Genomic DNA, 22,920 nt, shown 5'->3' on the forward strand with positions numbered 1-22,920 from the left:
ATCTTTGGAAACATTGTTTGGCTTATAAGATTTTGCAGATGAAGAAACTGAGGCTCAGAGAGGTGAAGTCACTTGCCCAAGGTCACACAGCAAGTAAATGGCAGAGCCAGTTAAGAAGCCAGGTCTTTCTGACTCCAGAGGCCTTTTCCCTACCCTGCCTTTTCCCCCCAGAGAGACTGGACACCTTTCCTTCATACTAGTTTCCTCTGAATAATTGTCAGGGCTTGGTCATTCATTCATTCAGTCTTTAATGTCTGACACTGAAGATAAAGAGATAAAAATGATCTAGTCTCTGCCCTCAAGAAGCTCTCAGCCTGGCGAGGAAGGGCACAGAAATCAATATTTACAACATACAGTGTCAGATGCTATGCTGAGGAATGTGCCCAGTACCATGGCAACCCAGAGAAGGAGGCAACTCATTCTGCCTGGGGCAAAGAGAGAAGGCATCCCGGAGGAAGCACTCTTTAGATTAGGTCTTCAAAGATGAGTAAGATTTTGCTAGGTAAAGCAATAGGCAAAAGGCATTCTCAGTAGGGGCCACAGCATGTGCAAAGGCACAGAGGTTTGAGGAGAAATAGTTTTTAGAGAAGCAGCAAGAAGTTCATTGTGGCTGGAGTAGAGGGTGAGTGGTAGTAGAGGCTGGTGGGAGATGAGATGGGGAAGGAGCTTGCACTTGGTCCTAGGCAATGGGGAGCCATGGAAGGTGTTAGAACAGGCAAGTATGTGGCTGACAGCGTGTGGAGGCACAGCACTGCTCAACATTCAGTGTGCGCGTGAATCACCGGGGAATCTTGTTAAAATACAGATGCTGGAACAGCAGGCCTGAGGTAGAGTCAGGTTCTACATTTCTAACAAGCTCACAGGTGATGTTGCTGCTGCTGGTGCAAGGACCACACTTTGAGTAAATGAGGTTGTAGAGGGCTCACTCTGCCTTGCCTGGAGGCTGCTCTGGGGAGCAGGCAGCCACTGGTGCTCTTGTCACTGGAGAGATCAGGCCTCTACCATCTTCTTGGGTCAGCCCTCTTGCAGCCCTCACAAAAGAGTCAATCTTGCTAGTTGATAGATATTTGTTCACTAGACAAATGTTTGTTAAGCTCCTACTCTGGCCAAGCTTGTGCTGGGTGCTGGGGATGGAGAGAGGAATTGGAAGTGCTACTTTCTGGTCCACGTCACCACCATCTCTTGCCTCTGACATAGTCTCTCTGCTTCCACTCTTGTCCCCTACCCTCTATTCTCTGCCCAGCAGCTGGAGAGAGAGATCCTGCTGCTCATGTGCTTGACATAGTCCAGACCCTCTGATGTTTATAGAATAAAACCCAAACTCCTTACCATGGCGTAGGAGTGATTTGGGGTCTGTTGCCCTCAGATCTCATCTTACTCTTCCCATTTCTCTGGGGACAGTGACCTTTCAGTTCCCTGAATGTGACACATTTATTTTTAGCTCAGAATATGATGAACTTATTCCCACTGCAGGCCCTTTGCACGTGACACCCTGTGCCTGGAATATGCTTCTTCTAGATTTTCTCTTGACTTGTTCCTTTTCACGTTTTAGATTTTAGCCAGGGGAAGACACAGGTTTTGTAGGACTCTGAAGCTTATACAATATGTGGGCCCCTCTTTAAGAGACACAAAATTATAAATATACAATTAGGAACAAGGCCTAGGAAGGGGTCTTAAACCTTAATTCCTTGGCGGCATGGTATATCTGCCTCTAGTTTCATTTATATGTCACCTCCTCTGAGAAGCCTTCCCTGGTCACTCTATTTTAAGTAGCCCTCTATCCGATCTTCATCATGTCACTATTTTTATTTCTTTTATTGAATTCATCACAATTTGAAATTACCTTGTTCATTTATCTCTGTACTTATTTTTGTCTGTTTTCCATGACTAGAGTATAAGCTCCTCAAGGGCCAGAATCTTGCCTGTTTTATTCCCACAGTGTCCCCAACACAGTGCTGGGCAGTCAGCAGGATGTCAGGTGAATGAATGGACATGGGCTCATTCCTCAAGAAGCTAAGGCCTAGTGGCAGAAGGACACACACAGGCAATTTCAGTGAGCTTTGGGAGCCCAGGGGATGGGCACTTAACCAGGTCTTGGGGGAGAGGCAGGATGTGAAAGAGTCGGAGAGGCTTAGGAAAAACTACCTGGAGGAAAGGAGGCCTGAACAGCTTTAAAGGATGATCAGTAGTCAGTTGGGCAGAGAGAGGGAGGGGAGCATGAATGAAGGCGTGGATGTATGAGCCCCCAGACCCAGAGGAGACTAGGCTGGTTACATTTTGGGTGATTTCAAGGGTTCTATTGGTGCAAAGGGATTATGTTTGGGATGAAGGCCAAGGGAGTGGGAGTCACCTGGGGACCTGTGACTGGAGAGAAGGCAGCAGAAGTAGGAAGGCCCTGGGTGGTGGGTATTGGAGGCGCCAAGGACGAGGCTACTGGCAAAGGCAGGGGTTCCGCCCAAGACGTCCACACTGATTCTGGTCCTGTATCTGGAAGGAAGAGGCCTACCTCTGCTGGGCCTCCTGTGAGGGCCGTGTGGACTGGGGAGGCTCTGGGTTCGGAAGGACCTGAGTACACATTGTCTCAGGTTGGGTTCCTGCTTCTCATTTGAGATTAGCACACTGGCATGTTTTTCCTGGAATATTTTAAAGCAAAACTGAGATACTGTGTAATCCTACCTATAAATTCCTCAATATGTGTGTATAATAGATAAGGAATTAAAAATCTAAAAGTATATAACCAATATATCACGATCACAGCCTCACAAAATTAGCATCAATTTCTTTTCTTTTTTTTCTGGCTGTGCCTTGCAGCTTGCGGGATCTTTGTTCCCCGACCAGTGCTGAGTCCTAACCACTGGACTGCCAGGGAATTCCCAGCATCGATTTCTTAATTCCATCTAATACTTTGTGTTTGAGTTCTCCCAGCTGTCTAACAAATATATATATATATATATATATATATATATATATATATATTTTACAGTTAGTTTGTTTAAATCAAGATACACACAAGGTCCACACACAGCCTTTATTTGCTTAACTCAGCTTCTCAAACGAGAATTTGACATTCCACTTCCTTGCCTCTCATTCACTCCTGAACGCATACTTAGGAAACTACTGTCCGTCTGATCAGGGAGGTAGATTTCTGAGTGGCCCTGTGCAATGTTTGCTTTCCTGTCTTCATTGTGCTGGATCTCGCTGAGGCTTTTCACACCATTGGCCACTTGCTGCCACACTCTTGAAACTTTCTTCTGTTGGGTCTTGCGTGGTGGTCCCCTGGTCCTCCTCCTTCATCTTGACCATCCTGTTCCTACCTGCAATGAACATGGTGGTACATAACTCTTTTTGAATTATGGTTTTCTCAGGGTATATGTCCAGTAGTAGGATTGCTGGGTTGTATGGTAGTTCTATTTTTAGATTTTTAAGGAACCTCCATACTGTTCTCCATAGTGGCTGTATCAATTTACATTCCCACCAACAGTGCAAGAGGGTTCCCTTTTCTCCACACCCTCTCTAGCATTTATTGTTTGTAGATTTTTTGATGATGGTCATTCTGACCGGTGTGAGGTGATACCTCATTGTGTTTTGGTTTGCATTTCTCTAATGATTAGTGATGTTGAGCATTCTTTCATGTGTTTGTTGGCAATCTGTATATCTTCTTTGGAGAAATGTCTATTTAGGTCTTCTGCCCATTTTTGGATTGGATTGTTTGTTTGTTTTTTTGATACTGAGCTGCATGAGCTGCCTATAAATTTTGGAGATTAATCCTTTGTCAGTTGCTTCATTTGCAAATATTTTCTCCCATTCTGAGGATTGTCTTTTCATCTTGCTTATGGTTTCCTTTGCTGTTCAAAAGTTTTGAAGTTTCATTAGGTCCCGTTTGTTTATTTTTGTTTTTATTTTCATTTCTCAAGGAGGTGGGTCAAAAAGGATCTTGCTGTGATTTATGTCATAGAGTGTTCTGCCTATGTTTTCCTCTAAGAGTTTTATAGTGTCTGGCCTTACATTTAGGTCTTTAATCCATTTTGAGTTTATTTTTGTGTATGGTGTTAGGGAGTGTTCTAATTTCATTCTTTTACATGCAGCTGTCCAGTTTTCCCAGCACCACTTATTGAAGAGGCTGTCTTTTCTCCATTGTATATTCTTGCCTCCTTTAACAAAAATAAGGTGGCCATATGTGCGTGGGCTTATCTCTGGGCTTTCTATCCTGTTCCATTGATCTATATTTCTGTTTTTGTGCCAGTACCATATTGTCTTGATTACTGTAGCTTTGTAGTATAGTCTGAAGTCAGGGAGCCTGATTCCTCCAGCTCCGTTTTTCTTTCTCAAGATTGTTTTGGCTATTCGGGGTCTTTTGTGTTTCCATACAAATTGTGAAATTTTTTGTTCTATTTCTGTGAAAAATGCCATTGGTAGTTTGTTAGGGATTGAATTGAATCTGTAGATTGCTTTGGGGAGTATAGTCATTTTCACAATGTTGATTCTTCTGAGAATCCAAGAACATGGTATATCTCTCCATCTGTTTGTATCATCTTTAATTTCTTTCATCAGTGTCTTATAGTTTTCTGCATACAGGTCTTTTGTCTCCTTAGGTAGGTTTATTCCTTGGTATTTTATTCTTTTTGTTGCAGTGGTAAATGAAAGTGTTTCCTTAATTTCTCTTTCAGATTTTTCATCATTAGTGTATAGGAATGCAAGAGATTTCTGTGCATTAATTTTGTATCTGGCTACTTTACCAAATTCATTGATAAGCTCTAGTAGTTTTCTGGTGGCATCTTTAAGAGTCTCTATGTATTGTGTCATGTCATCTGCAAACAGTGACAGTTTTACTTCTTCTTTTCTGATTTGGATTCCTTTTATTTCTTTTTCTTCTCTGATTGTCATGGCTAGGACTTCCAAAACTATGTTGAATAATAGTGGTGAGAGTGGACAACCTTGTCTTCTTCCTGATCTTAGAGGAAATGGTTTCAGTTTTTCACTATTGAGAATGATGTTGGCTGTGGGTTTGTCATATTTGGCCTGTATTATGTTGAGGTAGGTTCCCTCTATGCCTACTTTCTGGAGGGTTTTTATCATAAATGGGTGTTGAATTTTGTTGAAAGGGAAGTGCAGAGTCTTAACAATTGGACTGCCAGGGAAGTCCATTCTCTTCTAATGTTGGGCTCTTTAGGGTTTAACCCTGGATCCTCCTGGGTGTTTCTCAGGCACTCCACCTGTGATATGGCCCCTACGAAGTTCATCCTCTATGCCCCACACTCTTCTTCCTCAGTGTCATCTCCGTGAAGACAGACGCCACCCAGCTCCATTCATCTGGGCCAGACAACCTGGCCATCCGTGTCTCCTCCCTTTCTCTCAACCACTATCCCGTGCATCTCTAAGTTCTGTCCATTCTATCTCCCAAATCATTCTCACAGCCATCCATTTCCATCCTCTCTGCCATGTTCCAAGCTTCCCTTTGGTGCTCTGGACAGTTGCAGTTATCTCTTTGTTATCTCCCTGCCTCTGACCTGAGACCCCTCCAATTCATTCTGTACACAACAGTCAAAGCCATATTCCATAAACCTGAAACTCCACATCCTTCAATGACTCCCCATTTCCAGCAGAATCAAATACAAACTCCTTTAGCCTAGTATGCAAGACTCTACTTCAGTTGACTGATGCTTGCTTTGTAGGTCCTGTCTCTCCTCACCACCACCCCACCCACCTTTTAAGTTTTAGCCAAACCAAACTTCTCAAGTTCCCTGAGAACAGGCACATCCTCTCCTGTTCTTCCAGACGTCTTCCTCTCTCCCAGCTGCATCTGGCTAACTCCTTGTCTTCCTTCAGCATAAGCAGGAGTCATTCCTGACCGTCAAGTCTGGGTCATGGGCACACTCAGAATGACCCTGACATCTAGAACCTCCACCATCCTAACACTAAGCACCTATCTATTTCTGAATCTCTCTCTTGCAAAATGGCCTGTGAGCCACTGAAGGACAAAGACGAGGTCTGTTCTCAGAAGCCTCAGGACTCTGCCCAGGCCAGCAGCAGTGAGTTTGTCCAGAGAAGGCATGAATGAGTGACTGAATGGGTGAGCTGGGCTATTCTGTGTGTGCCCCATTCACATGGTGAGACTATTTTTTTTTAAATCAATTAATACCAAAAAAAAAAAACCCCCAAACCCCTCGAAATCCATGATGAACAAAATACCAAAAGTTTAAATGAAGACAGGATCATAATAGTGCCAGGCAGGGCCGTATTAGAGCCTGGGGCAAAAGGAAGCATCAGTTATACTGATTTTGATTCTTCAAATGATGGCATCCAAATATTATTTATCTTGATTACTGAGGTTTTGGGCGCTCCCTTAAATTTTGTACCCAGGTGAGCACCTCATGAGCCTTATTCAAATCCTGATCCTCATGGGAAGACTTTCTCAGCAGGCCTGGGCAGGGGTGGCATAAGGGGCAGGGACCAGGAGGATGTCCTGAGTGGAGTCCTTTGCCTGGAGAAGGATAGTTTCTGGAGGACAGTTGTCCCTACTCCACTGTGCTGGAGCCTAAACCCAAGAAGAGGACAGGACTTACTTAGGGGTGGGGATAGGGTGTTGGGGGTGGATAGGGATGTGACTTCCTCAAAGACCCAGAGTGAGCACCACACACCTCCCAGCTGTGGGCTGCTCCCCACCCCCGACTCTCGGGCCCCAGGAACAGGGTCCCCTAAGGCACAAGTGTCCAGCAGGAAAAAGAAACAAGGCCAGTCCCAGATGAATGGGCGTCTTAGGCTCAAAGGAAATGGGGGGACGGGGCGGGGTGGTGAACTGAGACTGTGGAGCATTGATTTTCAAATTTTCTGGCCTCAGGATCTCTTTATATTCTTAAAAATTATTGAGGGCCCCAGAGAACTTTTGTTTACATGGGTATACCTACCAATATTTACCGTCTTCAAAATGAAAACTAAGACATTCTAAAAATTTTTGTTTTTAAATGTAAAAACCAATAATAAACTCGTTTCATGTTAACATAAATAATGTTTTTAGTGGAAAATAACTAAAGTTTTCAAAACATAAACAATTTAGGGAGAAGAGTAACATTGACTTACATCTTTTTTTTGCCCATCTCTTTAATGTTGGGTTTAATAGAAGACAGCTGGATTCTCATATTCACTTCCGCACTCAGTCTATTGTAATATGTTGTTTTGGTTAAAGTATATGAAGAAAATCTGCCCTCACACAGATGTATGTGTATTTGTAAAGGGAGGAATATTTTAATGGCTTTTTCAGATAATTGGTGATACTCTTCTTTGATTCTACATCAGAACTCCACAAATGGTAGTTTCTTAAAAGTTAGTTGCAATGTATACTGAATCATATCAACAAACTTTTTGTCATCCGTGAACAAGGCAATGTATTTGTCTATCTTGCCCTTTGAATCTTTTACCTCTATGTAATTTTGAAACATCATGCTTTCCTCATTTGGAAAATATTGGTTCACTGAGATATACAGGTCTTCCAGATATTGACTTTTCATTATAAGATATCAAACAATTGTATTAATTAATATCACTACCAATCTCATCAGAAAATTCTTTGGATATTGGAAAGCTGTCAAGCTCATGCTGGCAGATACAGATTTTCCAAACATTTTAATCTTTTCTTGGAAGTTCAAATTTTAATCATGGCAGCAAAATCCCATCATCGGTTTTACTTGAAGTGACAGGATGGCTTTATTTCTATAGTGACCTTTTGAGAAAAAAGTCTGCCAGATACCCAAGTCTCTGAAAAGCCATAGTTTGCCAGTCATTTTTTCAAGTGGTAATGATGATCCAAAAAACAGCTCAGCTCACAGCTCAAACAGTGGCATTGGGTCTTTTTCTGAAGACAACCACTCTACTCCAGTTTGCAGCAGAGATGTTTCATGTGTATTTCCCATTCCGATACACAGATTATTAAAAGGATGTGTACTGGGCTTCCCTGGTGGCGTAGCGGTTAAGAATCCGTCTGCCAATGCAGGGAACATGGGTTCGAGCCCTGGTCCGGGAAGAGCCCTCGAGCCGCAACTACTGAGCCCATGTGCTACAACTACTGAAGCCCGCGTGCCTAGAGCCCATGCTCCACAATAAGAGAAGCCACCGCAATGAGAAGCCCGCTCACTGCAACAAAGAGTAGCCCCCGCTTGCCACAACTAGAGAAAGCCTGTGTCCAGCAACAAAGACTTAATGCAGCCAAAAATAATAAGAATTTTAAAATTTATTTTAAAAAATATAATAAAAAAATAAAGTGAAATTGGCTTTTTTTTTTTTTTTTTTACGCTGAATGCGTAGCTGTGAAGGATATGACTCCTATGATAGTTTGGCGTCCCTGCCTTGACTGGTGCTAAGGAGCCAGCAGTTTTGCTCACCCTTTTGTACTGACGGCGCAAATGTCAGTCAACTCAGTGAAGAAGACAAATAATGTCTTGGTATTATGATGATGATCATTTTGACCTCATGGATTCCCTGAAAGTTTTCAGGGAGATAGACCTCCTCTCTCATCCCTCATTTACATGGACCACCCTTTGAGAGTTATTGTCTTACACCCTTGGGATCAGATGGCAGGGTCACCTTTAGGAGTGGAAAAGATCCCAGCTGAGTAGAAGCTAGCAATTTGCTGCTGAGGAAGCAGAATAAAAGTATGTAATTCAAATCAACTATGTAATTCACAATGCAACTTGAGGGTGAGTTTTTTGTTTTTAAAGGAATCGCAATGATTTCTTGGAATAATTGAACCTACATTTATTTAATTAACATAGACAAACCACCACCATATACTAAATAGAACAAAGAACAAAACTTTTCTCAATCAAGAGAAAAATTCTAATTACAGCCAGTGGTTTCTTTAAACTCACCTGTAAGTATCTATAGACTTCTTCAAGTGTTTCCACTGTTCTGGGGCTCCCTAAGGGGTGGGTGTAATTAACAAGGCTTATTACCCATTCCTTTTATTTATTGATTCATGGTGCTGGGAATAGTGTTGATTAGGCAGACAAGGTCCTTGATCTGCCAGTGCTCACAGTCAAGTGGGAGAGTGTGAAACGATCATACAAACATGAATACGATTACAATTGTGCTAAGATTTAAGAAGAAGTATAGGGAGCTTTGAGATGGGACTTGACCTGACCTGGAGGTCATTGAAGACCTCCCTGAAGAAGTGAAATTCAGCTAAGGTCTGAAACATGAGTTGGAGTTGGCCAGGTGGCAGTGGGGTGTGGATAGGGAAGCATGTTCAAGGCAGTGGCATGGTATGTGTGCAGGCTGAAGCAGGAGAGTTCTGGGTGAGTTTGAAGACCCACCTGGGAAGTCCATTTTGGCTGGAACCTGGTGAGAAGGTGACATGAGATGAGGGTGGAGTGGCAGCCAGAGGTCAGGGCAAGGGCCATCAGGTGGCCTTTTTTCCAGTTCCTGGAACCTACCAATCTCTTTCCTGCCATAGTGCTAGACTCATGCAGATCCCTCTGCCTGGAACTCTCTTCCTAGGCTCTTCTTTCAGGCCTCAATGGAAATGTCACCTCCTTTCAAACTAGATATCTTGGGACTTCCCTGGTGGCGCAGTGGTTAAGAATCTGCCTGCCAATGCAGGGTACACGGGTTTGATCCCTGGTCAGGGAAGATCCCACATGCCACAAAGCAACTAAGCCCATGTGCCACAACTACTGACCCTGCGCTCGAGAGCCCGTGAGCCGCAATTACCGAGCCCATGTGCTGCAACTACTGAAGCCCACGTGCCTACAGCCCGTACTCCACAACAAGAGTAGCCACTGCAATGAGAAGCCCGCTCACTGCAAAGAAGAGTAGCCCCCGCTCGCCACAACTAGAGAAAGCCCGTGTGCAGCAACAAAGACCCAATGCAGCCAAAAATAAATAATAAATAAATAAATAAATAAATAATTTATATTAAAAAAGTAGATCTCTGTTTTCTTCTCCCTGTCAGCACCCTATTTTCTTTGTATAGCAGCTATGTTTGTTTACACTGCTTTTGTCTATCGCCCCCACGAGACTCTAAGTTCCCTGAAGGCAGTGTCCTGTTGGTCATGTTCACCCTGCCTCTCCTGTGTTTGGCAGTGAGCCTGACACGCAGTTGGTGCTCAGAAATGTTTTTGGTTGAATGTATGAATGAACATATGAAGACAGAGCTAGATTTGAGATCCTGGCTCCATCCCTTAATGCTGTGTGACCTTGGACAAGTCACATAACCACCCTATACTCCGTTTCCTATTCTGTAAAATGGGGATCTTACTTCCTATCTCAAAGGGCTTTCGCGAGACTCAAAGGTAGTGCGTGTGGAAGCACTGAGCAGGGTGCCTGGCTCCAAAAGAGATGCTCTTAAGTGTTAGTTGTCTTCCTTGCTTCTCACTGCCTATTCCCTGCTCTTTTCACTCTACTATGATATATGATGAGCCTTGGGCCTTGCTTAATCCCGAGTCTCTTGCCATCCCATCCCCCTCAGCTGCAACACAAACATAAGAGGGGCTTCCAGGCTCACGTGATGGCAACATAGTGAGAGGGACAAGAGGGGAGGGAGGAACTGGTTTTTCTGGACAGTGGATGGGGACAAAGAACTGTTGAAAATGAACCAGACTTTGGGTAGTGTGATTATGGCTACTTTTAATCTTCTTTCATATATAGTTGAATCTTGAACAACACAGGAATTAGGGGCGCCACCCTCCCCGCAGTTGAAAATGTTCTTATAACTTTACAGTTGTCTCTCCTTCTGTGGGGTTCCGTATCTGTGGATTCATCCAACCATGCGTCGTGTAGTATTGTATTTTTGTATTGTATTGTATTGTATTAATCAAAAAAAAAATCCATGTATAAGTGGACCCACACAGTTCAAACCTGTGTTGTTCAAGGGTCAACTGTACTTAAAACAAACACCTTTTTGTTTTGAAATAATATTAGGCCTTCAAAAAAGTTGCAAAATAGTACAAAGAGTTCATTATATGCCCTTTACCCAACATTCTCAATTTATAAAACAATAGTACAATGATCAAAACCAGGAAATGAACATGTTTACAGTATTATCTAAATTATAGACCTTATTTGAACTTCACCAGTTTTCCCCTAACAATATTTCTGTTCCCGGGTACAATCCAGCATCCCACTTTGCACTTAGTTGTCCTATGTCTCCTTTATATCCTCTGATCTATGATAGTTCCTTAGTCTCCTTGTCTTTCGTGACCTTGACACTATTGATCAGTCATTTTGTAGAATGTTGCACAATTTGGCTTTGTCTGATGTTTTCTCATGGCTAAATTGAGATTATGCATTTTTGGCAAGAATACCACAGAAGTGGTGTTGTGTCGTTGTCAGTACATCGTACCAGGGGTACATGATGTTGACATGTCTTACTAATGATGATGCTACTCTTGTTTACTTGGTTAAAGTATTGTCTGTTGGGCTTCTCCATTGTATACTTTTCTTTTAAAATTATACTTAAAAATTTTTAATTACTAAAGCAATGCACACTCCTAAAAAGTTTAAACAAACAAAAAAAAATGTAAAGTAATTATACTTCCCACCAAGCCCACCTCACCTTTCCAGAGGTTTCACTACTGTCATCGCTTTGAGGGGTAACATTCTAGATCATTTTCTATATCATATACAAGTACATAACGGGGTCATACCAACTTTTTTGTTTTGTTTTGTTTTACTGAACAATATTATCCAGGGACAACTTTACATGGCAGTACAATCAGATCTAACCCATTCTTTCTAATATATAGCTACTATTTCATTCTCTGGGTGACTCTAATATACATCTGTGTACTTTCTAGATTGTGTATGGGCATGTGAATTATTTTTTAACGTAAGGCATTTTACCATCAAAATTTTTATCTCAAATTTCATCACTAGACCAATATTCAAATTTTGTCAGAAATTAAAAACCATAGAATTTAAATTAAAAAAAAATTTAATTTCCATCTGTTTCATCACCAGGAATAGATTATCTAAAACTCTAAGTCAAAACAAGCTAAAGAATAAAAAAGTATATTTTTAAATGGAACAAGAGAAAAGAAACTGAACTGCCACTGATTTTATTGAATGTCAGAGGCCACTCATTTAAAAAACACACCATTATTTTATGTAGGAAGAAAAAAAATGCCAATTAATTGGAAAATGCCACCAATTTTAGAGTGTTTAAAATGTGCAAAATGGGAGTCTTGGAACTGAGTAAATCAGATAGTCCCTTGTTAGCCCTTCATTAACCAGAATCTCTGTGTGGTCTTCCAGGCACAGGTAGGATCCTATGACCAGCTGCCCACTCCAGCCCACCGTGATGGAGGCAAATGATTCCTCTCGTGTGGATTCTGAGTTCCGATACACCCTCTTCCCAATTTTTTACAGCATCATCTTTGTGTTGGGGGTCCTCGCCAACAGCTATGTGCTGTGGGTCTTTGCCCACCTGTACCCTTCCAAGAAATTCAACGAGATAAAGATCTTCATGGTGAACCTCACCATGGCTGACCTGCTCTTCCTGGTCACCCTGCCCCTGTGGATCCTCTACTACTACAACGAGGGCAACTGGATTCTTCCTGAATTCCTGTGCAACCTCGCTGGCTGCTTCTTCTTCATTAACACCTACTGCTCAGTGGCCTTTTTGGCCGTCATCACTTATAACCGCTTCCAGGCTGTAACACAGCCCATCAAGACCGTTCAGGTCACCACCCGCAAGCGTGGCATCCTTTTGTCCCTGATCATCTGGGTGGCCATTGTGGCCGCTGCATCCTACTACCTCATCCTGGACTCCACCAACACAGTGCCCAACAAGACGGGCTCAGGCAACATCACACGCTGCTTTGAGCACTACGAGAAGGGCAGTATCCCAGTCCTCATCATCCACATCTTCCTCGTGTTCAGCTTCTTCCTCGTCTTCCTCATCATCCTCTTTTGCAACCTGGTCATCATCGTCACGCTGCTCACGCAGCCGATGCAGATGCAGCGCAATGCAGAGATCAAGTGCCGGGCGCTCTGGATGGTCTGCACGGTGCTGGCTGTGTTCATCATCTGCTTTGTGCCCCACCACATTGTACAGCTGCCCTGGACCCTGGCTGAGCTGGGCTTCCAGAAGAGCAACTCCCACCAGGCTATTAACGATGCACATCAGGTCACTCTCTGCCTCCTTAGTACCAACTGTGTCTTAGACCCCATCATCTACTGTTTCCTCACCAAGAAGTTCCGTAAGCACCTAACGGAGAAGTTTTACAGTATGCGCAGCAGCCGGAAATGCTCCCGGCTCACCACGGAGACAGGCACCGAAGTGGTCATGCCGCTCAAACAGGTCCCTGTCAATTCCCTCAAAGATTAGGCCCAGATTGTTTGGAGCCCAGAGGCTTATCCTCCATGGACATCATGGAGGGACCTGGGGGAGGAAGGGGTGTCTGATGCGGCCCTGGCATCTGCTCCCTGGGCACTGGTGGCCCATTAGGTATGGAGGCTACCTCACCAAGGTGTCGATGCTGGGTAGAGCCAGACTGCTGGGAAATCCAGAACTTGAACGAGCCCTTTCAGCCACCTTTGGGCACATGCCATAATAACCTTGGTTGGTAACCTCATCCCGAGCGCCTGAGTCTGACAGCTCTGGAAGGAATGTCAGGGCCAGGGGCAGTCCTTGGGGGTTGACACTGAGCCACCCAGTTCATCCTACCAGGACAGCAGTCCCAAATGAGTAAGTTCTAAAGTTTTGGGCAACCACTCCCTTTATCACTAAAAAGTCAGAGAAGGGGTTTTGGAAAAGGGACGCTCCCCTCGCTGCGTGGCACCGTCTTTGGGATAGACTTTTAAGCTAGGATGGTGCTGCCCAGTCTCTACCTAAAGGCACAAGGTCTTTGTGGCACTCTCAGGGGAAGTGGCTTGGTGGAACCCTCTCCCGAGTCATGCAACAACCTGTATTGAGTGATGACCAGAGAAGATAAAACATGCATAGACCGAAAGCTAGGATGGGGAGCCTGTCTCCTGGGGCAGATGTGTGTTTCCGCACAGGCCTCACCTCAGGCCTGGGGCAGCTCTGGGGCAGCGGGAGAGACACAACACCCACATCCACCTTCTGTCTCAACAAGGGACCCTGAAGAAGTAACTCCTGCAGCACAGCCACCCACTGTGGGTGGGCAAAGTCCCCTCAAAGCCAAATTGGGGCCCTCCAGGCCACTGCGATGCCCAGAGGCTTCTGTGGGAAAGGGCAGTTAGGCTGAGAAGTACCTGCAGGAAGGCCTCCAGAGTGGAAGGAGTCCGTAGCTCCCCTCCCCACCTCACCTTCTGAGAGGCCCCTCTGACTTAGCTGCCACGAGCTGAGAAGAGCAACTAGAATCCCAAGGGCAGGCAGGCACTTTGAGTTCTGGGTGCAGAAGAGAGGTGAAAACGTCTCTTGAGGAGTTCTAGATGCCCGAGCCTCCTCTCGCACCCTGAGCACCTGCAGTGTGAACCTGACAGCCTCAGACCCAGGGGCTAGGAGGAGCCTTCCCTGGTTTCCAGAAATCGTCTTCCCTTCCAGCCAGTGACCCCACAAAGCTGGGATCCTCGTTTCCCGCATACTGGGCTGATTTTGATAAATGCCTCCCAATGGGCCAGAGACCTGCTTGGGTCTGGGGTGGCAGTTGTGGGCTGGACTTAGCAGGTGGTGACTAGGTGGATAGTGCAGCGGACTTGAACTTCGGGGTCACACAGACCCAGGTTCAAGCTGTGGCTTTGTCACTTCCTGCCCAGGGCCTGTGAACTGAGTTTCCTACCTCATAGAGTTATGAGGAGCAGATACCTCTAGGTCAGGCTGACTGCTCATCGCAGATTCTCCCGTCTTCTGAGAATTTGTTCCCCCGACCCTCCGATAGGAGCTGAAGGGATGAGAGGTGAGCGTCTGTCTCTAGTGGGGCCAGTCAGGTTCTCGCTTAGGAATAAGCAGCAAGATTCAGGGATGCTCTTTCAGGCTCTGCAGGCCACTTACCGGAACACATTTAAACTCTGGAGCTGTGTGTGTGTGTGTCTGCGTGTGTGTGTGAGGTGTGTGTGTCTGCATGTCTGTGTGTGAGGTGTGTGTGTGTGTGTGAGGTGTGTGTGTCTGCGTGTGTGTGTGTGAGGTGTGTGTGTGTGTCTGCATGTATGTGTGAGTGTGTGTGTGAGGTGTGTGTCTGCATGTCTGTGTGTGAGGTGTGTGTGTGAGGTGTGTGTCTGCATGTTTGTGTGAGGTGTGTGTGCGTGTATGTGTGTGTGAGGTGTGTGCGCGCGTGTGTATGTGTGAGGTGTGTGTCTGCGTGTATGTGTGAGTGTGTGTGTGAGGTGTGTGTCTGCATGTTTGTGTGTGAGGTGTGTGTGCGCGTGTGTATGTGTGTGCGTGTGTGTTTGTGTGTGAGGTGTGTGTGCGCATGTGTATGTGTGAGTGTGTGTGTGTGAGAGGTGTGCGTGTGTGTGTGTGTGAGGTGTGTGAGTGTGGCCAGCGGGCCAGGGTTGAGGGAGGCACCTGCATGAATGTAGTAGAGAAAACGGCTCTGCTCAAAGAGAAGACAGAGGTGTGCAGAGCAAGGCAGAGACCGGGGGGACCGCAGGGGCCTGGAGAGAGGAGGCGCCGTGCTTCCAGGGGCCTGCTGGCTCCCTTCCTCCAGGCCCAGCCCTTCTCAAAGCTCAACATCTGCGCTGCTTCCTTCGGGTCCTTGTGAAATTCCCTTTTAGGATACATTCTCTTATTTTGCTTAAGCTGATTTGAGTGATTATCTATTACTTGCAACCGAAAGAGTTCTGAATGAGATAAATGCTTGTATGCTAAAGCACAGTGTTTCTTGAATTTCAGCCGTTTGTGTACTCCCCTCGTAAATTTTGCAATATCCATGTACCATCTGTATGTTTACTCAAGAAATATATTTCTCTAAATCGAGTCACTTTTTAAAACTTTCACCTGTTTAAAAGAATGCTTTAGAACTAAATTGTAAATGAAAACAAATGCCACCTGCCACACATAGAAGGTAAAAATAAACACAAAACACAAATATTAAAATCAAGGGACTTCCCTGGTGGCGCAGTGGTTAAGAATCTGCCTGCCAATGCAGGCGACACAGGTTCAAGCCCTGGTCCGGGAAGATCTCACATGCCGCAGAGCATGCGTCACAACTACTGAGCCTGCGCTCTAGAGCCCGCGTGCCACAACTACTGAGCCCGCAAGCCACAATTACTGAAGCCCGCGCACCTAGAACCCATGCTCTGCAACAAGTGAAGCCACTGCAATGAGAAGCCCGTGCACTGCAACAAAGAGTAACCTCCGCTCGCCGCAAGTAGAGAACGCCCGCGTGCAGCAATGAAGACTCAACGCAGCCAAAAATAAATAAATAAAATAAAATAAATAAATTTATTTTAAAAAAAAAAGAAAAAAAGAAAATCAAAATGCTCTTAGTGTCCTGTTTACAGTCACCTCATATGCCCCATAAGTTGCATAGCACACTTTAGGAAACATTGCTATGTATATAAAGTACACAGGGTCTGCATTCAGTAAGTGCTCAATAAAGAGACAGGCAGTTCCGAGATGGTATCTTGTGATTGCCCCCTTGCTTCTCTCAGAATGTTGCTCCAACACACAAGCCAGGGTCTCACTCCCATCCAGGCCCAGGGGAGGTGGTAATTTTAGGTTGTAGCTCATGCTACGGCTCTGATGATTGCCTCACCACTCTGAATACAACCACCTTTACTGCCCCTGTGACCTCTGCCTGGTTGTGACCTTCTCAGATGCTTTCTCTTCTTTTTGACCCAGCCCAGAACACCTCTTCGAGGCAGCCTTCCTGAATTCCTCTAGACAGGTTAATTGACCTAGCAGCATTTTAGGTCTGGGAGGGTGCAACTTTTTTATACCCTAATAACTATTGAAGTTTATCCATTTCAATGTATTCTTTCCTACCCTGGGGGCAGGAACTGAATCTTTCTTTGTTTTAATCGAAGTATAGTTGCAGGAACTGAATCATAATCAGTGTATCCACATTTCTCATGTGACGCCTAGAAATGAGCTATCTCCAAAGCTTCCTGCTTCCCCAGGGTGTAGCATAAGCACACATTGACGTACACATGCACTTATTGTGAAAGGGTTTAAGAGGACTCTCTACAGACAGACAAGGAAGGAATTTAATATATATTTTTCTGGAGTTCTACATCCATATTTAAAAAAAGATGTCAGGGATTTTCAGAGGATCAGAACCTTTTGAAGCTGGTAGGGTCCAGTTCCTCCATCTTACTAAGAGGAACATGGGGCTCAGAGGGGCCATGTGATTGCAGAAGTTACATAGCGTGGAATGCACTTGTGTCTCTCCCTTCTTGCAACGGTGACAGGATTACCGGAAAAGCTGAGTTATAGTTCTTTTAATGAAACATCACCAGTCAGGATTTCCAACCCATGTTGGACATCACGAAGTCCTCACCCTGCATTTTCCCCTGATCTCAGCCTTGACCCCAGGGAACCACCAGTGATCTCACTTAGAGAACATTCGCTCAGGCAAGACCTGGCCCCTTACCTCATCCAGATGAATCGTAGACACAAGAGTGGTAAGTGTAGGTCACAGCTGACTAGAACTGGGCACACTTATGCCTATTTTTACTCATCTATGCTATATCTGTGCTTAAGACCTGAGGCCACAAACAGATATAATAAAACCCTCTTGTTAAAACACCTGGTTTTTGTGCAGACTTGGTATTTCTGTAATACAAATCATGTTTTCCCTATCAGCAAGCCATCCTCCCATCTACCCAGTCATCTATCCATCCATCCACCTGTCCATCTAGGTATCCAACAAATACCTGTGGAGTACCTGTTTTGGTCCAGTAACTATGCTAACCACAGTTTTTGTCTACTGCCTCACTGTAACCTCACACCTTCCTTGAAAGTTAAGTGATTCAATCCCCACAGAAATGACTAAAATAAATAAGGACCTGAGCTGACTGAATAAGGCAGTGGATGCCTCCCAGGTACTTGGTACAGAAGGAAAGGGCCTACTTTTTGGTGAGCCCCAGATATTTGCTTGCCACTTTCACAAATCTTATCTCACTGAGTCCTCACAACTACTGTACAGAAATGATATTTTTCATGCTCATTTTACAGATGGGGAATTGAGGCTTAGAGGGCTTCAGTGATTTGTAAGTGTACATGAGCCAGCAAGCAGCAGAATAATATTCAAACCCAGATCTGCCTCAGTAAATATGGGTCCCTTCCCTTCTTTCCTCTCCCTGGTTGACTGTACCCTCACTCAAGCCCCTCTAGGTACTGTCCTAGCTTTGATGTGTGCTGGGGTAGGGGTCTCTTGAGGGGAATAGCAGTTGGTGAAGGGTCTGCCTTGCTGTCTGAGGGCTCCTGTGCTCCCCATGCAGGCCGAAGCCCCAGCAGCAATGACTTTTTTCCAGGCTGAGCCTTCTGTGGTCAGTTAGAGAGGGCACTCCTGCAGTGGATGGTATATGTGAACGCAGTGTTACAAAGAGCTTCTGAAGCCAGAGTGCCATTGTTACTGAAGCTAGAAGGTCACCTGGATCCTGACATTTCTGCAAGAGGAGGGGAAGGGGTGAGTGAATAGTCAACAGCTGCTGAGCACAGACCGTGTGGCAGGCACTGTGAAAGGAACGTCGTGTCCTTTCCTGTGGCTGGAACTGACTCTTTCCTCTGCCTGAATTACTCTTCCCCCCACATATCCCTACGACTCACTCCCTCGCCTCCAAGACCTTTCTCAAATGTCCCCTTCTCAGTGAGGCCTGAGACCACCTCATTTAAAACGGAAGCTGAGAGAGTAAAGTACTTCCCCAAGGCCACACAGCAATCAGCTGGGTCATGTCCAAGGGCCATGCACTTTCCATTCTATCACATTGACTTCCTCTGCAGACATCCTTCATGACATAGGATGTGAAGGCTCATATTTTCCTATTTTCCAGATAAGAAAAACAAGTATCAAGGAGGGAAATGACTTATCCAAGGCCACATAGCAATAACTTGGTAGAACTGAGATGCATAGATCCTTTTTTTTACCTCCATTTTGCAAGACACTTCTCACATCCATTTTTCCATCTGAATGCATGTTATTTCCCTTCATCACCATTCTCCAGTCCCATCCTCCATGGTAGCTCTAGCACGTTCAATATCTTTGACTTTTATGTACGCTTGGAAAATGTAGTGTTATTTTTCATGCATATTCATTTAAAATTTACATAAAAGTTATGGTTTACGTAAATTGGGCTATGGACCTCATTCTGTTTCTCATTTTTTTTTCCACTCAGCATTGCTTTTACGATGTAACCATGTTAAAGTGTGTACAGATGTAAACATCTGTCTTGTCCTCCATCATGTGCATCTACATTTTACTTACCTATTCCCCTGGCAATGGACACTTTGATTGCCTTCAACTCCCTTTTCTACAAATGATGCTGTGAGGAGAGCCTTCCAGATGTTCCCCTATGGACCAGTGTAAGAATTTCCCCGAATGTACACCCAGTGGTGACACTTATACTTAACTGGGTAAAGAGCTGCCGAATCTCTTCTGGAACGGCTGCACCAGGCTATGCTCCCACCCATAATGACATGAGAGTTTCTATTTCCCCAAATCTTCACCCACACTTGATGTTGTCCAACTTTCAAACTGCTGGTAAGTGTAAAGTGAAAACTTGTTTTCAGTTTGAATTTCTGTCAGATTACTAATGGGTTTGTAATCATGTTCTTGTTAGTCATTTGAGTTTGAATGCAGATTAATTCTGACTCCAAAGTCTACAAAGTGTCACACTGTGATCAGTAAAGTAGCCACTGGGTCTGCATGGCCAGGGTTCAATTTCTGGCTCCACCTAGTCTGTGATTTAACCTCTTTGGGCCTCTGTTTCTTCATCTGTAAAATGGGAATAATTTTACTGTCAACAAAAGAGGGTGGTTTCAAGGATTTAAAATTGCTTAGAACAGTGCCTGGCACAGAATAAGTGCTTAGTAAACGCTACATCCTGTCCTGGTAGATTGTGTTGTTCTCCATGCAGCCTCCTTTCCCACTCTCCCCATCTCCTCCCATCTCCCTGACACCTTTTCATGAAGTTCATATTGCATATTCGTATGAATTTTCCTTAGAATTGTGAAACTGTTAAAAAGAGTGTTAAAAACAAGACAACAGACCCAAAATGGAGTAACTTATGTTAAACCCCAAGTCACCAAACCAAGACTTAATACCTAACTTGATTGCAGTTTCAACCTCTCCCAGGAATGGAATCTTAAACCAGTCAATCTGAAATTACCTAAACAGCACTAGCGAGGTCATCTGCCTGATACACCCTTGCCTTCCCTGGCCCCTAAAGGAAGGTGACCTTGCCACAAACAATCTGCTTTCTGTAGTAAAACTTCCTTGTCCCTGCTCCCTTCTGCCTATAAAAATCTTTCTTTTTGTACAGCTCCTTTCTGTCTGTTAGATGGGGTGCTGCCTGATTCATGAATCATTGAATAAAGCCAACAAGATCTTTATAATCTACTCAGTTAAATTTCGTTTTTAACAAGAGGAACAGAGTGTGATTAGCCTGGCTTTCTTTCTTTCTTTTTTTTTTTTGCGGTACGCGGGGGGCCTCTCACTGTCGTGGCCTCTCCCGTTGCGGAGCACAGGCTCCGGACGCGCAGGCTCAGCGGCCATGGCTCAAGGGCCCAGCTGCTCCGCGGCATGTGGGATCCTCCCGGACCGGGGCACGAACCCGTGTCCTCTGCATCGGCAGGCGGACTCTCAACCACTGCGCCACCAGGGAAGCCCAGCCTGGCTTTCTTTTTATTTAACTTCCCAGGTCATTCTAAAATACATTCAGAGAGCTTCTCTGGTGGTGCAGTGGTTATGAATCCACCTGCCAATGCAGGGGACGTGGGTTCGAGCTCGGGTCCGGGAAGATCCCACATGCTGTGGAGCAACTAAGTCTGTGTGCCACAACTACTGAGCCTGCGTTCTAGAGCCTGTGAGCCACAACTACTGAAGCCCACGTGCCTAGAGCCTGTGCTCCACAACAAGAGAAGCCACCGCAGTAACAAGCCAGTGCACTGCAACGAAGAGTAACCCCTGCTCACCACAACTAGAGAAAGCCCGCTCACAGCAATGAAGACCCAATGCAGCCAAAAATAAATAAATAAATAAACAAAAATAAAATAAAATAAAATACATTCAGAGAGTGTTTTAAGAAGACCTGCCACATGCGTGAGTCAGGGGATTTTGGCCTTGGGAAGGAAATGATGAATCAGTTCCTTAAAAGAAAGGATGGGGTATTAAAGGACACTATCAACAGTGTTAAAAGGCAACCCATTGAATGGGAGAAATTATTTGCAAATCATATATCTGATAAGAGATTTATGTGCAGAATATAAAGAGCTCCTACAACTCAACAATAAAAAACAGACAAGTCATTTAAGAAATGGGTTAAAGGACTTGAATAGACATTTCTCCATAGAAGATATACAGATGGCTAACAAGCACATGAAAAAATGCTCATTATTGCTGATCGCTAGGGAAATGCAAATCAAAACCATGATGAGATGAAAACAGAAGATAACAAGAGTTGGCAATGCTGTGGAGAAATGGAATCCTGCGCATTGCTGGTTGGAATGTAAAACAATGCAGCTGCTGTGGAAAACAGCATGTAGTTCCTCAAAAACGTAAACACAGAATTACCATATGACTCTGTAATTCCACTTCTGGTTATATATCCAAAAGAACTGAAAGCAGGGACTTTAACACCACGATTCATAGCAGCAATATTTAAAATAGCCAAAGATGGAAGCAACCCCAATGTCCACTGAGGGATGAATGGGTAAACAAAATGTAGTGTATACATACCATGGAATATTATTCAGCCGTAAAAAGGAAGGAAATTCTTGGGCTTCCCCCGTGGCACAGTGGTTGGGAGTCTGCCTGCCAATGCAGGTGATATGGGTATGAGCCTTGGTCCGGGAGGATCCCACATGCCACAGAGCAGCTGGGCCCATGTGCCACAGCTGCTGAGCCTGCGCTCTGGAGCACTACAGCTGAGCTCACGCGCCTAGAGCCCGTGCTCTGCGATGAGAGAGGCCACCACAATGAGAAGCCTGTGCACCACAATGAAGAGTGGCCCCCTTCGCCGCGACTGGAGAGAGCCCGCACGCAGTGATGAAGACCCAATGCAGCCAAAAATAAATAAATTTAAAAAATTAAAATTAAAAAAAAGAAAAAATTCCTTAAAAAATAAAAGGAAAGAAATTCTTACACATGCTACAGTGTGGATGAACCTTGAGGACATTACAATAAGTGAAATAAGCCAGTCAAAAAAAAATATACTGTATGATTCCACTTGTATGAGGTGCCTAGAGCAGTAAGTTCATAGAAACAGAAAGTAGAATGGTGGTTACAAAGGGTGGGGGAGAGGGGAATGGGGAATTAGTGTTTAATGGCTTTGGAGTTTCAGTTTGGGAAGATGAAAAAGTTTTAGAGTTGGATGGTGGTGATCGGTGCACAATAATCTGTAAGTGTCACTAAACTGTACACTTAAAAATGGCTACAGTAGGGCTTCCCTAGTGGCACAGTGGTTAAGAATCTGCCTGCCAATGCAGGGGACACGGGTTCGAGCCCTGGTCCGGGAAGATCCCACATGCCATGGAGCAACTAAGCCCATGCACCACAACTACTGAGCCTGCGCTCTTCAGCCCATGTGCCACAGCTACTGAAGCCCACACACGTAAAGCCCATGGTCCGCAACAAGAGAAACCACCACAATGAGAAGCCCGTGCACCACAACGAAGAGTAGCCCCCTCTCGCTGCAACTAGAGAAAGCCCACGCACAGCAACAAAGACCAAACGCAACCAAAAATAAATAAATAAATAAATTTATTAAAGGAAAAAAAAGAAAAGTTATTTTTTTTAAAATGGCTGAGATTAGGAACCAAGATGGCAGAGTAGAAGGACGTGCTCTCACTCCCTCTTGTGAGAA

At 44.6% G+C, this 22,920-nt stretch overlaps 1 protein-coding gene across 1 annotated transcript; it reads left to right on the plus strand.

Moving 5' to 3' along the window:
- Window positions 1–12,274: 12,274 nt before the first annotated feature.
- Window positions 12,275–13,318, plus strand: PTAFR (platelet activating factor receptor; the record flags this gene model as incomplete). The annotated part of the gene is made up of 1 exon (XM_082832292.1): window positions 12,275–13,318. The coding sequence occupies exon 1, from the start codon at window positions 12,290–12,292 to the stop codon at window positions 13,316–13,318; it is 1,029 nt and encodes a 342-aa protein (XP_082688418.1). The 5' UTR covers window positions 12,275–12,289.
- Window positions 13,319–22,920: the final 9,602 nt, after the last annotated feature.

This window comes from Leucopleurus acutus, assembly GCF_964270905.1.
Source record: "Leucopleurus acutus genome assembly, chromosome: 2".
In the NCBI taxonomy this organism is placed as follows: Eukaryota; Metazoa; Chordata; class Mammalia; order Artiodactyla; family Delphinidae; genus Leucopleurus; species Leucopleurus acutus.